The 16,396-nt window shown below is 49.8% G+C and overlaps 1 protein-coding gene across 6 annotated transcripts in view; it reads left to right on the top strand.

The window, feature by feature from the left end:
* Positions 1-14,243: 14,243 nt before the first annotated feature.
* The window catches only part of KIZ (kizuna centrosomal protein), a 205,321-nt gene continuing 203,168 nt past the window's right edge, over positions 14,244-16,396 (top strand). For 2 of the 6 annotated variants that reach the window (XM_073557411.1, XM_073557407.1), the window contains exon 1: positions 14,244-14,414. In XM_073557411.1, coding sequence (XP_073413512.1) covers positions 14,344-14,414 — 71 coding nt within the window. In that variant the 5' untranslated portion in view covers positions 14,244-14,343. Of the gene's footprint in view, positions 14,415-14,895; positions 14,981-16,396 lie in introns of those variants that run through there. The other 4 variants (XM_073557406.1, XM_073557408.1, XM_073557410.1 and 1 more) reach the window with 4 other exon arrangements.

Here is a 16,396-nt window from a genome sequence, read left to right as displayed (position 1 = left end):
TGGGTTTTCCTTGGTTGCAAACTCATAATCCAGTTTTGGATTGGAAATCTGGGTCTATGGTGAGTTGGGGTTGTCAGTGTGTTCTTAGGGATGCTCCTGTTTTCTCCACCTCTCCTCAGTCTCATGATATTCCTGATTATCTAGCCGATTTTTCTGATGTATTTAGTGAGAGCAAGTCTGCGTCGTTGCCTCCTCATAGGACTTATGACTGTGCAATTGAGTTGATGCCTGGGTGTAAATTTCTCAAGGATCGGCTTTTCAACTTATCAGTACCCAAACATGATGCTATGCGATCCTATATTAAGGAGTCATTGGAGAAGGGTCATATTAGACCATCCTCGTCACCTTTAGGTGCTGGGGTTTTTTTGTGGCCAAGAAAGATGGTTCACTAAGACCGTGTATTGATTATCGTTCCCTTAAAAAGATGACGGTTAAATATCAGTACCCGTTACCTCTGATGTCTGATTTATTCTCCAGAGTTGAGTGCCTGCTGGTTTACTAAGCTTGACCTCAGGGGGCGTATAATCTTATTCGCATCAAGCACGGGGATGAATGGAAGACGGCGTTTAATACTCCGGAGGGACATTTTGAGTACCTGGTGATGCCTTTTGGGCTCACTAATGCCCCTTCTGTCTTCCAGTCCTTTATGAATGATATTTTCCGTGACTTTGTGGATAAGTTTTTGATCATCTATCTGGATGATATTTTGATCTTTTCTAGTGATTGGGATTCTCATTTGGAACACGTCAGGACTGTGTTCCGGATTTTGAGGGAGAATTCCCTGTTTGTTAAGGGATCGAAATGCCTCTTTGGTGTACAGAGGATTTCATTTTTGGGATTTATCTTATCTCCATCGACTACTGAAATGGACCCGGCCAAGGTACAGGTCATTTATGATTGGGTTCAGCCTCCTTCTTTGAAGGCCCTCCAGAAGTTTTGGGGTTTTGATAATTTCTATCGTAAATTTACAGGTAATTTTTCTGGTATTGTCAAACCACTGACTGATCTGACCAAGAAGGGCGCTGATGTGCTGAATTGGTCTCCTGAGGCTATCTCAGCATTTCAGGAGCTTAAGCAGAGATTTACTTCAGCTCCAGTTTTACGGCAACCTGATGTCTCACTTCCATTTCAGGTGGAGGTAGATGCTTCTGAGATTGGTGCAGGAGCTGTTTTGTCCCAAAAAGATCCTGTGACTTCTAAGATGAATCCCTGTGCTTTCTTTTCTCGAAAGTTCTCCTCATCTGAACGCAACTATGAAGTGGGGAATCGGGAATTGTTGGCTATGAAGTGGGCATTTGAGGAGTGGAGACATTGGTTGGAGGGAGCTAGACATCAAGTTGTGGTCCTCACCGATCACAAGAATTTGATTTATCTGGAGTCGGCCAAACGCTTGAATCCTAGACAGACTAGATGGGCCTTGCTTTTCACACGTTTTAATTTTGTGGTCTCTTTTCTTCCGGGCACTAAGAATGTTAAGGCAGACGCCCTTTCTAGGAGTTTCTTTGCCGATTCTGTTAGTGTGACTGAGCCTACTACCATGCTAGGTGAGGGGGTAGTTCTTTCTGCCATTTCGCCCGATTTGAGACGCACCCTGGAGGAATTTCAGGAGGATAAACCTGAGCGTTGCCCTATGGGAAAATTGTATGTTCCTGACCAGTGGAGAAAGAGAGTGATGTCTGAAATTCATTGCTCCGCATTGGCTGGTCATCCAGGTATTTTTGGTACCAGAGATTTGGTGAGTCGGTCCTTTTGGTGGCCTGCCTTATCTCGTGACGTCAGGAATTTTGTACAGTCCTGTGGGACTTGTTCTCGGTCTAAACCCTGTTCTCGTTCTAGTGGGTTGCTGATGCCCCTGCTGGTGCCTAAGAGGCCATGGACCCATATCTCAATGGATTTTATTTCTGATCTTCCTGTCTCTCAGAGAATGACTGTTATCTGGGTGATTTGTGATAGATTTTTGAAGATGGTCCATCTTGTACCACTCCCAAAGTTGCCATCTTCTGCTGAGTTGGTGCCCTTGTTTTTACAACAGGTGGTTCGGTTACCTGGGATTCCTGAGAACATTGTGTCCGACAGAGGAGTCCAGTTTGTTTCCAGATTCTGGAAAGCCTTTTGTTCCAATCTGGGAATTCAGTTATCCTTCTCCTCCGTGTTTCATCCCCAGACCAATGGACAGACTGAGAGAACAAACCAGACCTTGGAGTCTTATTTGAGATGTTTTATATCTGCTGATGAGGATGATTGGTTCTCATTTTTGCCCTTGGCCGAATTCGCACTGAACAATAGAGCTAGTTCTGCCACTTTGATGTCACCCTTTTTTTGTAATTTTGGGTTTCATCCTCGATTCTCTTCAGGGCAAGTGGAATCTTCGTCCTGCCCACGTGTGGACACTGTGGTTAAGAGAATGCAGCAGATATGGGACCAAGTGGTGGATAAGTTGTCACTCTCTCAGGAAAAGGCCCAGCGATTTTCCAACCAGCATAGGACCATTGGTCCCCGGTTTAAAGTGGGTGATATGGTTTGGTTGTCGTCTAAGAATATTCCTATGAAGGTTGCATCTCCTAAATTTAGGCCAAGATTTATTGGTCCTTATAAGATTTTGGAAATTCTTAATCCTGTTTCGTTTCGATTGGCTCTTCCAGTTACGTTCAAGATCCATAATGTATTTCACAAATCTCTGTTGAAGAGGTTTGTTGAGCCAGTGGTTCCTATGGCAGCACTTCCTGACTCTGTGTTGGTCGAAGGCAATGTGGAATATGAGGTAGAGAAAATATTGGATTCTCGTTTGGTTAGACGGAGACTCCAGTATTTGGTCAAATGGAAGGGTTATGGTCAGGAGGATAATTCTTGGGTCTCTGCCTCCGATATTCATGCCAATAGATTGGTTCGTGCTTTTCACCGGGCCCATCCTGATCAGCCTGGTGGCGTGGATGAGGGTTCGGTGACCCTTCCTCAAGGGGGGGTACTGTTGTGAGTTCCCTTTCTGGAATGAGGATGACGATTGGATCTCAGGAATCTCAGATTGGATTTAAGACAGCCGATGCCCTATTCAGTTGCTGGTGATTCCTTCTGGCTTGTCAGCTCTTGGTTTTCAGCTCTTTTCCAGTCATCTAAAGCGAAGTTTTTCTGCTAATGTTCACACTTGATTTTGTTGGTCTATTCAGTTTTTTGTGTGGTCTGCCAGCCCCGGCTGGGGCCTGAGCTGAATTTCCACTCTTATTGATCAGTATTTTGCCAATTGGATTTTTGTCCCTTACTAGTTCGGTCTCTTTTTGCTCTGTCTCAGAATATTTCAGAGTGCTGATATAGTGGAAGAAGTCTAGTTGTTACGAGTGGCGGAAGGCACTAAATAAAAAATAAATGAAGTGCCTTCGCCACTCGGGGTCCACAGTGCGGCAGGTGGTATAACCGCTGCTAGAGTGGCAGAGCACTGAGGCGATAATGTGCACGGGGTTAACTGCACCCTAAGTGCACAGGAGCGAGCTCTGTTCTGCTCACAGAGCTGTAGACAAAAGTATACAAAAATATGCTGAGTCTGTTCTGGGACAGAGTAACAGCGAAACTGTCACGGTAATTAGAGTCATAAAAGTAGCCTTTAGGCAGCAGGACTACTCCCTCTAGACCTACCGTTAAAGAAGACAGGAGGCTTCGCAACTGCAAACGCCGGAGAACTGCAATCGCAGCGCGGTGTGAACAGAGCCACAGAGGAGACATGGCAATGTCGTTGGCGCGATGCAGGACGCTAGCTGCTGAGAGGTATAGCTGGAACGCGCTAGCGCTGCTACTGGCGGCTGCCCAATCACTCACACAATCGTAATATCAGAGGGAAGGGGTTCATTAAATAAGTCAGTCACCAGTCCAAGCATCCATCACCATACATACAGCAGCAGTATGAAAATACTAGCGCATGGCATTGCTGCCATGCGCACTTTTTATAGCATACGGGACCTGCCAGAAATCTCCAGAGCTCTGAGCTAAGCCAATGGAATCAGGAGCAGGACCTGAGCACCTGACTCCTGACCTCCAATGGGAGCTCATTCCAGGAGCATGCTCAGAAGCTGGCTGAAAGGACTTAGCCTCTGGAGACAAATGTGAGGATCTGGATCTCTGCATAAGAATGGCAGGACACAGATTCCTAACATTACCCCCCCTCTAAAGGCCCCCTCCTCCCCGAGCCCTCCGGGCGAATACCCTGTGCCCTACGGTGGTATAGGGCTCAAACTCGTCCGAGGGCGAGCTTGGTGTCCAGGTAGGGGTTACAGTAACCCGAGACACCTGGAAGGCATCAGAGGAACCAAGGTCACCAGGTTTCAAGAGGGACACTTGGGAGATATTAGGAGCGGGAGTGACAGAGGAACGCTGCCGCATGCCGGCAGATGTCGCCACCCTCTGTCTAGGAGGGTTAGGCTGAGCACATAAGGTGCAAGCCTGAATTTTTTGATATCTCAAGCTCTATGGGGCCACCAATACGCTCCGGCCAAGAGCTTTGAGACTTGCATGTAGCCTCGGTGGTGAGACGCTTTGGAGTCATGCGCCCAGGCGAGTACCTGAGCCCTAAGATGAGGAGGGACAAAGGTCTCAACAATCGGCTCAGACTCAGACCATTGCGGGGAGCTGGCTTCCGGAGAAACCGCACATACATGGTGACAACCGCAAACGGATTCCTGGTCCGAGTCTGTATTAAAATCGGTACGAGACACCTCCATGGGCTCAGGGGGTAAGACCTCTGGCTCAGGTGGCTCCAGAGGCTCCAAAAATTTGGGAAGCGGAGTACCCTTCCATTTTGAATGAACACGCTCCAAAAAACGGAGGTCAATACGCGAGGAGATGGAAATCAACTCTTCAAAGGTAGTAGGAATCTCTCTGGTAGAAAGAGCGTCTTTGACGTGCTCCGCCAGCCCTCTCCAAAAGACAGGGATAAGGGCCCTATCAGATCACTCCAACTCGGACGCCAGTGTCCGAAAACGTACGGCATACTGGCTCACCGAGAGGAATCCCTGAGAGAGTGCGAGTAGCTGTAGGGAGGTGTCGTGCGTGACCCGTGGACCGAGGAAAACCTGCTTGATGGTCATCAGCAGGTGCGCTGCGGTTCGTATATCGGCATCACCACGTTCCCATAACGGCATAGCCCATTCTAGAGCCTTGCCCGACAGTAGGGATATAATGAACGCCACTTTGGCCCGTTCCGTAGGGAATTGTGCAGCCAGCAGCTCCAGATGGCTTGAGCACTGGCTGATAAAACCCCTGCAGGAGGCGCCATCCCCGGAGAACTTATCTGGCAACGGGAGGCGGGTAACTGTCGGCGCAAGGCTAGACTTGGACAAACGCGCTACTGCATCCGTTAACGCCTGTACGGCAGCATCTGTAGCTTGTGCAGCTGAGACTTTTCAAGAGCGGCCACCCGGTCGCCAAGCTGCTTAACGCATTGCAACAGTTGCTGCATATCTGCCATCTCCAGCCAGACCCTGGCGCTAGTATTATGTTACGAGTGGCGGAAGGCACTAAATAAAAAATAAATGAAGTGCCTTCGCCACTCGGGGTCCACCGTGCGGCAGGTGGTATAACCGCTGCTAGAGTGGCAGAGCACTGAGGCGATAACATGCACGGGGTTAACTGCACCCTAAGTGCAGAGGAGCGAGCTCTGTTTTGCTCACAGAGCTGCAGACAAAAGTATACAAAAATACACTGAGTCTGTTCTGGGACAGACTAACAGCGAAACTGTCACGGTAATTAGAGTCACAGAAGTAGCTTTTAGGCAGCAGGACTACTCCCTCTAGACCTACCGTTAAAGAAGACAGGAGGCGTCGCAACTGCAGACGCCGGAGAACTGCAATCGCAGCGCGGTGTGAACAGAGCCACAGAGGAGACACCGCAATGTCGTTGGCGCGATGCAGGACGCTAGCTGCTGAGAGGTATAGCTGGAGCGCGCTGGCGCTAGCGCTGCTACTGGCGGCTGCCCAATCACTCACACAATCGTAATATCAGAGGGAAGGGGTTTCATAATAAGTCAGTCACCAGTCCAAGCATCCATGACCATACATACAGCAGCAGTATCAAAATACTAGCGCATGGCATTGCGGCCATGTGCACTTTTTATAGCGTACGGGACCTGCCAGAAATCTCCAGAGCTCTGAGCTAAGCCAATGGAATCAGGAGCAGGACCTGAGCACCTGACTCCTGACCTCCAATGGGAGCTCATTCCAGGAGCATGCTCAGAAGCTGGCTGAAAGGACTTAGCCTCTGGAGACAAATGTGAGGATCTGGATCTCTGCATAAGAATGGCAGGACACAGATTCCTAACACTAGTGACTTCAGGGTTAATTTTGCTATCAGAAGTGTTGGACATTATTTTTGTAGGGTTTTTTGCAGGTTGCAGACAGTGTCTTCCCTTTCCTTTTCTGTCTAGTTAGTTTGGGCCCCATCATTTGCTCAGCCTATTTTCCTGCCTGTGTTTGTGCCTTCATCTTGTTTCACCGTCCATACATGTTTGGGGGCTATCTTTTCCTTTGTTGTCTGCTCTGGCTCAGTTAGTTTTCCCTTTTCTTGCTTTAGGCTTATGTAGTCCTCCGGCCGTGACGAGGCGTCTAGGTTCATCGTAGGCACGCTCCACGGCTACTGCTAGTTGTGTGGTAAGATCAGGGATCTGCAATCTGCATAGTTACCAACCACTCTGGTTTTCTGTGGCTTAGCTTGTTTTGCCTTTTTCTCCTCGGTGACCCATTCATAACAGGGGGCGCCATATTTCCCCCTAGTGCAATTCAGTACTCCAGGACTGAAGAAAAACATGCAAAAACATTTTAACAAATGAACAATTGTAACTGTTACAAGATTTCAAAAATGAAAAATTACAAAAACCAAAGCTCAAAAATAGTCCTTGTGACGATTAGTCCATGCGTCAATGTCCATGGTCCATTTCCTGAGCAATTGGTAAACTATGTACAAGTAGAGTTTTGACCACACATAGTCCTGTGGCCCAATTGTCCATCAAAAACAAACGGATTGTTCAAAAAGAGTTCTTACAGAGTCTCTGTAGGCACACAAACTTGAAAAGGTTGCATATTTACATTTTAGCATTTACACAAACTTATTTATATACGAAACCTTAGGGGTGGTATACCTTGGGTACTACGGACAGACCTACGTAGCACTGGTGTGGGTAAACTGGGTAGTAGCCGTCTGCGAACTCTTAGACACACTATGGGCATGACAGATTCACCACTGGCAGGGTGAAGGTTCTTTGGCTCTACTGCTGGTGTGGCATTCGCTGTCTGAACTTCCTGGTTTTCAGAGTTCTCTTGAGTCTCTGCTATTTCAGTTGCAGTAGGCTGGGGAAAGATTAGGACAGGAACTACGATGGCTTGATCCATTCTTGTCCAATTTGCAGGAAATTCTCCGAGTACAGTGTTGACCTTTTCTTCTTCTTCCTCTATGGGCTGAAGGTCGTTTTGTTCTTCCATTCTGTCCTTTAGTTGGTCAGGGCACAATTTCAGATGATCCCTCGATACTGCTGATGAGGTTTCTCCTCCATCCTTCCTGATAAGGCACACTTTGGTGTTGTCAAAGTTTGATGGTAAGACGGTGTAGGGTTCAGCTTCCCATTGGTCATCCAATTTATGCATCCTCCTTTTCCTCTTTATGACTTGTTCTCCTGGTGACAAGGGAACTTCAGGTGCATATTGATTGTAGTTCTTTTCTTGTTTTTGTCTCGCCTGAGCTAGACTCTTTTCTACACACTCTTGTACTCTTCGATATTGCTGCTGCCGCTCCGTATCCCAGTCAGCATCTGGTTATGTTACCTCAGGTGTAAGGACTCCCATATCCAAATCAATAGGCAGCTTGCCAGGCCTCGCTCTCAATAGGTAGGCTGGAGTGCAGTTGGTGGAATTCACAGGAATGTGATTGTAGAGGTCTACCAGATCTGGCAACTTCTCTGGCCACAGATTCCTTTCTTCCAAAGGCAAGGTCTTCAGTAGATCGATCACCACCTGATTCATCTTTTCACACATGCCATTGGTCTGTGGATGGTACGGTGTTGTCCTGATCTTATTGCAACCGTACAAGTTACAGAATTCCTGGAACACTTCTGCCTCAAAGGCTGGACCTTGATCTGTAAGCACTCGCTCGGGATATCCGTGTGGTTGACAAAAGTGCTGTTGGAATTCTCTGGCTGCTGTCCTGGCTGTTTGATCCTTGACAGGCACGACTACCAGGAATCTCGAGTAGTGGTCAACGATGGTAAGAGCGTAAACGTAGCCTGAGCGGCTTGGGACCAGCTTCACATGGTCCAGGGCGACCAACTCAAGTGGTTGTTTGGTTATTATTGGCTGCAAAGGAGCTCGCTGGCTGTTACGGTCTTTACTGCGCAGAATGCATTTCCCACACTCCCGGCACCAATTTTCAATGGCCTTCCTCATACCAGCCCAGTAGAATCTCCCCCGGAGCAAGGCCTCCAACTTCTTCCATCCGAAGTGTCCAGCTCCATTGTGGTATGCTTCCAAGACCATTGATGCCTCCCTCTTTGGGACTACCACCTGCCAGACCAACTCATGAGTGCGGGCATTGATACTCCTCCGACACAGCTTTCCCTCACAGATGAACAGCCGGCCTCTTTCCTTCCACAACTGCTGGGTTTCTTCAGGAGCATCTGGATCTGGGCGTGAGTCAGCATGTGACAGTAGCTCCTTTACCAGGCGGACTGTGGGGTCGCTATCCTGCGTTTCTGCCCAGTCATGATGAGGCAATGGATTTAGGGTGGCCTCTTTCACGATAGACCGTCTGTTTCTCACTTCTTGGGCACGTTTGGCCGCAATTGGCCGGTGGAAGGCAGGTAACTATTTCCTCAAGTGCCTCAGGGTCTTCTCCTGCATCTGGCAGATTTGGCATTCTGGACAGCGCATCAGCATTCTTGTTCCCCGCTCGGTACTTGATAGTGAATTTATAGTTAGACAGCCGGGCCATCCATCGCTGCTCCAGTGCACCTAGTTTGGCAGTTTCCAAGTGAGTCAACGGGTTGTTGTCCGTGAAGATGGTAAACTTGGCTGAAGCTAGGTAATGCTTGAATCATTCAGTCACAGCCCAGACTATGGCGAGGAACTCCAGTTTGAAGGAACTGTAGCTGTCAGGGTTCCTTTCAGTGGGATGAAGCTTCCTGCTGGTGTAGGAGATCACTCTTTCTTTGCCACTCTGCACCTGTGACAGTACTGCTCCCAGTCCCACGTTGCTGGCATCAGTATACAAAACAAATGGTTGGTCATAATCTGGGTAGGCCAGAACGTCATCTCCTGTGAGAGCCATCTTCAGTCGAGTGAAGGACCTCTCCAGTTCCTCATTCCATTCAAATGTAGGACTCTTCTTCCTGGCTTTCTTGGGCTGGCCCACCAGAAGATTTTGCATAGGCGTGGCTATCTCAGTGAAGCCTTTGATGAACCGTCGGTAGTAGCCTACCAACCCGAGGAATTGACATACTTCATGGAGGTTGCTGGGCTTCTGCCAGTCTCGGATGACAGTGACTTTGTCAGGATCCGGTGCCACACCTTCTGCACTCACTACATGACCGAGGTACTGTTCCTTGGGCTTCAGGAGGTGGCATTTGGATGGCTTCACTTTCAGGCCAAAGTTGGACAAGGCTTCAAACACCTCAGCCAGGTGCTTCAGATGGTCTTCATAAGTCTTGGAGATAACAATGACATCATCAAGGTATAACAGAACTGTCTCAAAGTTCTTGTGTCCAAGACAGCACTCCATTAGCCGTTGAAATGTCCCAGGGGCGGTGCAGAGCCCGAACGGCATGTAGTTGAACTCGCAGAGACCCATTGGTGTAGTAAACGCTGTTTTTTCCTTGTCTGCCCCTGCCACGGGAACCTGCCAATACCCACTAGTGAGATCCAAGGTGGAAAAATAGCAGTTTTAAGTGTGGCTAATGACTCCTCAATTCTGGGTAATGGGTAGGCATCCTTATGTGTAATGCTGTTAATTTTTCTGTAATCAACACACATTCTCATGGTACCTTCTTTCTTTTTCACAAAGACTATTGGGGCTGCCCAGGGGCTACAACTGTCTCTGATCACCCCAGCTTCCTTCATTTCCCACAACATACTTTTGGCACATTGATATTGTGTTGGGGGTATAGGCCGGTACCTTTTAATGGGGGAATTATCTCCAGTGGGGATACGGTGTTGAACCCCTTTTGCCTTCCCAAAGTCTAGGGGGTGTTTACTGAATACTCGCTCATACTCCTGAGTCACTTGCTAAACCCCACTCTTTTGGTATGAAGGGGTGGAGTCAGTTCTCACATGCAGCTGCTGACACCACTCCTCCAGCTGCTTTACAGAGCCATTGTCCCCTGCCTGGCTGGACGAGACCAAGGGTTCTGCTGCCTGTATTGAGTTGTTACTGACAGTAAGCAGCTTAGCAACTGTGGCATACCGAGGTATTGTGGCCTCCTCTACCCCACAATTCAAGAGGCGTACAGGTACTCTCCCTTTGTGGACATCAACTACCCCTCTGGCTGTTAGGACAGTGGGCCTACTATCAGAGTACACTGGCTCTACCAATGCTTGGTAATCTTTTCCTCTGAGGCCTATGGCTGCCCAACACCAAATTAACATTTCACATCTGGGGGGTATTACAATGGGGAAAGAATCACTCACTCTGACGCTGCCAATTTCTCCGCCAGACAGTTGTACCTGCTGTCTTTGCATCAGGGCCTTGATCTCCTTCTGCATTGTTCACTGGAACCAGCAGTCTTGGCCGCCTGTTGCAACAAAACAATAACCTCGGCAAGACAATTCTGAATCACATTAGTACCTAAGGTCATCATTGGAGTACATTCTCATCGATCAATGTCTACAACTATCAGACCTTGAGATTTTACCTCTACTCGCCCCACTTTAATGGTAATCTCTTTACATCCTACTTGCGGCAAAGACTGACCATTGCTGGCAACTACTGTGAGTTCATCACTTGGGCCGCGAGTAAGTTCAGAGTCAGCCCAACACCGCTTGTAACGGTCATATGGCATAGTTGTCACCTGAGAGCCAGTGTCCAGCAAAGCGTTCAAGGGCATGCCGTAAATCACCACTGGGAGGACCGGTCGCCCTCCAACATACTTGGCTTGCCAGTTATTTGGGCCTTGTGGTCCTACACCTGGGGCTTGGCCCTCTGCCCCAGGGGTTGCTCGTTTAAATGACAGAACCTTGTAATGTGGCCTGCCTTGTGGCAGTGACGACAGATGGGACGCCCATTCTGGTCATAGCGATCGTTGTCTCTCCCTCGGCGTGGTGGGATCCTCTTCTTCCGTAGTCACGGGACATCCTCTGGAGTAGAGGCCAGCTGGATCTTCTCCTTTGATGACACCTGCAGGGACTGCACAGTTTTGGCGAGTGCAGCCATATTTTTGGTCGGCTCTTGGACCTGAAGGCGCAGTTCCGTAGACGGATCCTTATCCAGAGTCTGTGCGTCAGCCCCCACAGGGCTGGGAGGGAAAGATGCTGCTTCTTGGTGGTATGTGATCGCTGGGCGCCTAGGGGGCACTGGACGGCTGACATCTGGTTCATGCAGCACCCGGATAGCCCTGTCCTTGAAGTCTGCAAAGTCTAGGTCAGGGTTTTGTAGGACTATGATGCGCAGCTGTGCTCTGTGGGTACTGGATAGGAGGCCCTCAATAAATTGCTCCTTTAACAGTCTGTCTCCATCTTTCACACTGTCTGGATCAATCTGCTTGATGGCTCGCAGCGCCTCCTGCAGGTTAAGAGCATAGTCCCGTATACTGTCCTGCACTCTTTGCTTACACCCAAAGAATCTCATCTTTATTTCAGCTGCAGGGCGGGTGTCAAAGGTGCTTCTTAGCTTAGCCAGAATTTTTTTTTAACAGTCTCTTCATCAGTGTCCTGCCAGGCTTTAACTTCCCTCTGTGCTGCACCAGTTAGCTGCCCAATAAGGATGTTCACTTTTTGGTTTTCAGACAGAGGATACACCTCAAACAAACTGCACAGTCTCTCTTTAAATTCACTCAGGGTATGTGACTCCCCTGAGTACTGCGGTAGCCAGGCTGCTCCCGGTATATAGGGCATGGACAGCGGCATTTTGGGGACTGCTGCGGTGGGCGCTGATTCTTGTGGTGCTCTGGAGGCAGCGCTGGCTGCTGGATTCTGCGGTGCCATTGGAGCCGCAGCTGCGCTGACCCCTGCATCTTGCGGCGCTGTGGGGGGTGCGGTGGCGTCCACCGCTGCATCTGCTCTTGCCTCAGACATTCTCCTCCCCCCCTAGTTAACGTTTGGCCAGGCGCTGGGTTGCGCTGGCTTACCGTCTGCCGCTTTGCAGGCTGGATGATCGGGGGGATGCCGGGACTGCAGGCCTCGGGTTCTCACTTCCCAAGCGCTGGCCTCTTCCCATGCAGCACTTCACTTTTTCGCGCTTTTTGGCTGGCTCCGCCCACGACGGCCCACCCCTTTGGCTTCCCGTGCGTGCCAAGCGGCGGGGTAATGGCGGCAATTGCGCAGATAGTCTATGGCACACAACACAGTCTCTGGCACACAGGAACCGGGGACTCCGGGCTCCGTAAATCCTGTTCGTGACTCCAAAATGGGTCGCCCGCCAAGGCAGTGGGGTACTCGGTACCGGGCCGGTATCTCAGAGGGAAGTGTCACAGTAGCGGTGACCCGGTCCGTGGCCCAGGGCGTCCATATAAAAGGGGGTTGAGTGGCTGGTTATAAGTGGATGATTCATGACGCCACATGTGGTGTTCGGCAATGAAGGTGTTAAGCCGACGCTGCAGACAGATCCGCTGGGACAGATGGTGTGGTGCAGCGATGATGGTGTAGCCCTCCACAGGCAGGGCTGTAGTCCCAGGGCAGAGTAGATGAAGAGGATAGGTGTTGAGGAAGAGGGTGTAGTGTTTGGCACAGAGATGTAGCAGTGCTGGAGAGTTTGCAGGAAGAAGGCAAGGACACAATAGGGTGCAGTTTCTTTTACCTTTATTTTGCTTGGTAAATGCAGTCCAGAATTCCAGATTACAGATGGAACAGAGGCTGGCCGGCCTGGAAGCAACTTAGGAATCTCTCTATCAGATGGGTTGTGTAGTCTCCTTTCTAGCGCTTATCTTAGGTACTTGCAGTACTGTGTTACACTGAAGTTCCACTTGCTTGTTCTCTCTTAGAACTCCCTCGTATGGCAGACAGCTGTAGCCGCCGCCTTCTTCTGGCTCACCAGTTGCTGTTGTGCCTCCGAGTCTTATATGGGAACAGAGCATTTACAGCTTCCTATTCCTCCAGTTTCTGCTGCAGGAACATCAGTATCCATACAACCTTGGAGACCGAGCTCCAGATCATGCGCTAAAACTAGAAGTGAGCTCTGAACTCTGCTCAATCTTCCAGCTCCTCTCCTCACGTCCACACACGTTGCCCTCCTCACACAAACTCCTCATTTTCCTCTTCCTGGCCCCCAGAGAGTTTTGGTTCAGAGCTCCCTCTGCTGGCCTGGAATGAGAAATGTGTTGTGTGTTGTGATTAACTGCCAGAGAGACCCTTCATTGCTTCCAAGCATGACATCACCCTCCCTGGAGGAAGGTAATGCCTCTGTGGCGACCATACTCCTGGGGGTGCCACATTTATGGTGTTTGTTTCATTAAAGAAAAAAGTATTCTTTCAGCAATTTTGTTTTTCAGTGCTAAAAAAAAACAGAACCCAGATGGGCTCCCTAATAATCAGTGGGACCCCGCTGCTCCTGATATAACGGATCTTATCCTGTCCGTCTGTTCCTAAAGCTGACGTGTGACACTGGGGCCAGGCTGGCGGTGACACACAGACTCTAGATCCCAGCATGCGATGCTACGGCGTAACGTCAGGAACGCGGATGTGGCTGTGCTGCTCCGGCATACACAGTATATTCAGTTTTTTGGGGATTTGCGAGCCACGGCTGCAGCAATCTGTCACTCACAAAATGACCGCATCCATTTCCCATAGCTCGCGATTCGGCATCAGCAGACTGCGGCCCGCGACTCGTCTCTGGGCACAAAGTGGTTCAGTTGTTTAAGGGTTAAGGGGCATTGGTTGCCGTCATCACCCCATGTCTGAGAGGGCCCCATCATTTCTGGAAATCTGATGTGACCCGCCGGTAATGACCGCTCTGGCGCAGGAGGCACGGGAGCCGGCACACACCTGACTGACCCCCTACAGCAAGTATGTGCGTCACGTGACAACCTGCCGCCTACCTCGTGACGATTTTTGGCTTCCTCGGTTGCTATAGTTCCCTGCTGCCATGATTTGCCGCGTTGCATTCTGGGCTGGGAACGCTACTGAGACACGGTCTCTTCTACTGTAACGGCTGCGTCTGGTGTTGCCAGGGATGATGGAGGACGGAGCGGGGGGCGGGTATGAGGAACAGGTGAAGAAGCTGCGGAAGAGCCTGAGAGACTGGTGAGTGCGAGAGGAGCAGCATCACAGGCCCGGTACTGACCGCCGCTGTGGGCCTAGGCATTGTGTCCGTCTCTGCTATCCGTACAGCCAGGGGAAACGGCCCTAGCAACCAATGGAAGCTGGTTGCTAGGGACAGCTTCCTAGTTCTGGTCATTACTGATGAGCTGAGTGTCCTGCAGGCTCACAACACTGGGAACTGGCTGCAATCATATCTACAAGCCACAGTCACATGGAAGTGACAGAATCTGCTGTTTGGGGGTCGCCATTAAAGGGAGCGGCCACCCCACATACTTTTCGTTTTGCAAAGATCTTGAGTGTGCTCTAAAGTCACCGCTGCCCCGGGCCTCGCTGGTCATTCTGGCTCTGTCAGCTGTGACCGCTGTAGCCAATCGGTGGCCACACAGGTGACCAGCAACGTCTCTGATCGCCTGCAGGGGTCCTGCTCTGACCACTCCGGAAGAGAAAGAGGAGGAAAGCCACCTTTCTAAGGACAGTACGGGGCTGATGCCTCATTGAGCAGCACTCCAGCAGCTTCTGACCTGGTGTGATAGACCAGCAGCCTTCTCGTCAGTCTGACTTTGAAGTATTGTCTAATGGTGTTTTCATATTGTGTTCTGTGTCCCTGTCGGGGCATACGTCTGAAATCCCCTCAACATGGGGTTAGGATGGGGCCAATAGACTGCAATGGTGATGGCAAAGTGAACGTTCGCTTTGATCTGCACTTTTTTCGGGAGTATATACCTACAGGAGGCGGAAACTCAGACATAGTAGACTGCATCTAAGGCCGGGGTCAGTCTTGCGAGAAACTCGCACGAGTCTCGCACCTCAATACCCGGCACTGACGCCGGTATTCGGGAGCGGAGTGTGTGGCTGCATGTATTTCTATGCAGCTGAGCGCTCCGATCCGAGTGCCAGGTATTGAGGTGCGAGTTTCTAGCAAGTCTGACCTCGGCCTAAGAGTTTACTTTCACACTTTGGTCAACCTAAAGGTACTGTCACACTTAGCGATGCACCAGCGATCCCGACCAGCGATATGACCCGGTCAGGATCGCTGGTGCATCGCTAAATGATCGCTAGTGAGCTGCCACACCTGAAGATCTCACAGCGATGCAGCAGCGATCTAGCGGTCGTTACTCACCTTTCACACGCAGCGATCCTGACATCCTCCCGCCCGCCTCCACGCGTCGCTCGTCGGCGCCAGCAGGAAGCAGACGACGAGAAATGGAGCTGCGCGATCAGCGATAGCCAGCGGGGGAGCCGGTCGGAGGTAAGTATCACACTTAGCAATATCGCTGCTGCGTCACCAAATCGGTGATGCTTTAGCGATATTGTTAGCGATATCGCTATGTGTAAAACCCCCTTTAGAGTTGGTCAGGTATTTCACACCTTGGTCAGCCAATGTTTACTTTGCACGCACCTTTAATTTAATTAACCTGTACTAATCCGGACTGTCATTCTTAGGTGAGGAGACCGAGAAATTACTTTGGAAAATCACAAAAATAATGTGTTCCACATAGTGCTGTACGTGCTTTTTTTTCCCCCAGCTAAAACGCTGCAAAACCTGATTCCTGTGGGTTTTTTGCTGCTTTTTTTTGCTTTCATTGTTTCCTATGGCTGAAAGAAGTGACATGCTGTAGTTTTCAAAAACGCAGCAGCTTTCCAATACATTCAGGAAAAGCAAAGTGTGTGCAGGAGATTTCTAAAATCTCATAGCTTTTGCTGGTACTGTAAGGGTATGTTTCCACGGTCAGTATCCGGCAGACATGTGCTGTGTCCAAAGCGCTGCCGGCTTTTGAACACCTGTGATTCTGATGTGTTTATTGAACCGTGCGGAATCACCACGTCCTATACATTGTTGGGTGACTTTATCTTGCGGAGACTGAGCGTCTCCACAAGATAAATAGACATGCTGCGTTCTGGAAAGACTCGCCACACGTCCGGTTACGCATAGTGGATATCTGATTTATTAAAATCCCCTCCAG

This window comes from Dendrobates tinctorius, unplaced genomic scaffold (assembly GCF_039654945.1).
Source record: "Dendrobates tinctorius isolate UK_male_01 unplaced genomic scaffold, ASM3965494v1 ptg000250l, whole genome shotgun sequence".
Classification (NCBI taxonomy): domain Eukaryota; kingdom Metazoa; phylum Chordata; class Amphibia; order Anura; family Dendrobatidae; genus Dendrobates; species Dendrobates tinctorius.
This window is presented reverse-complemented; position numbering and strand designations above follow the sequence as displayed.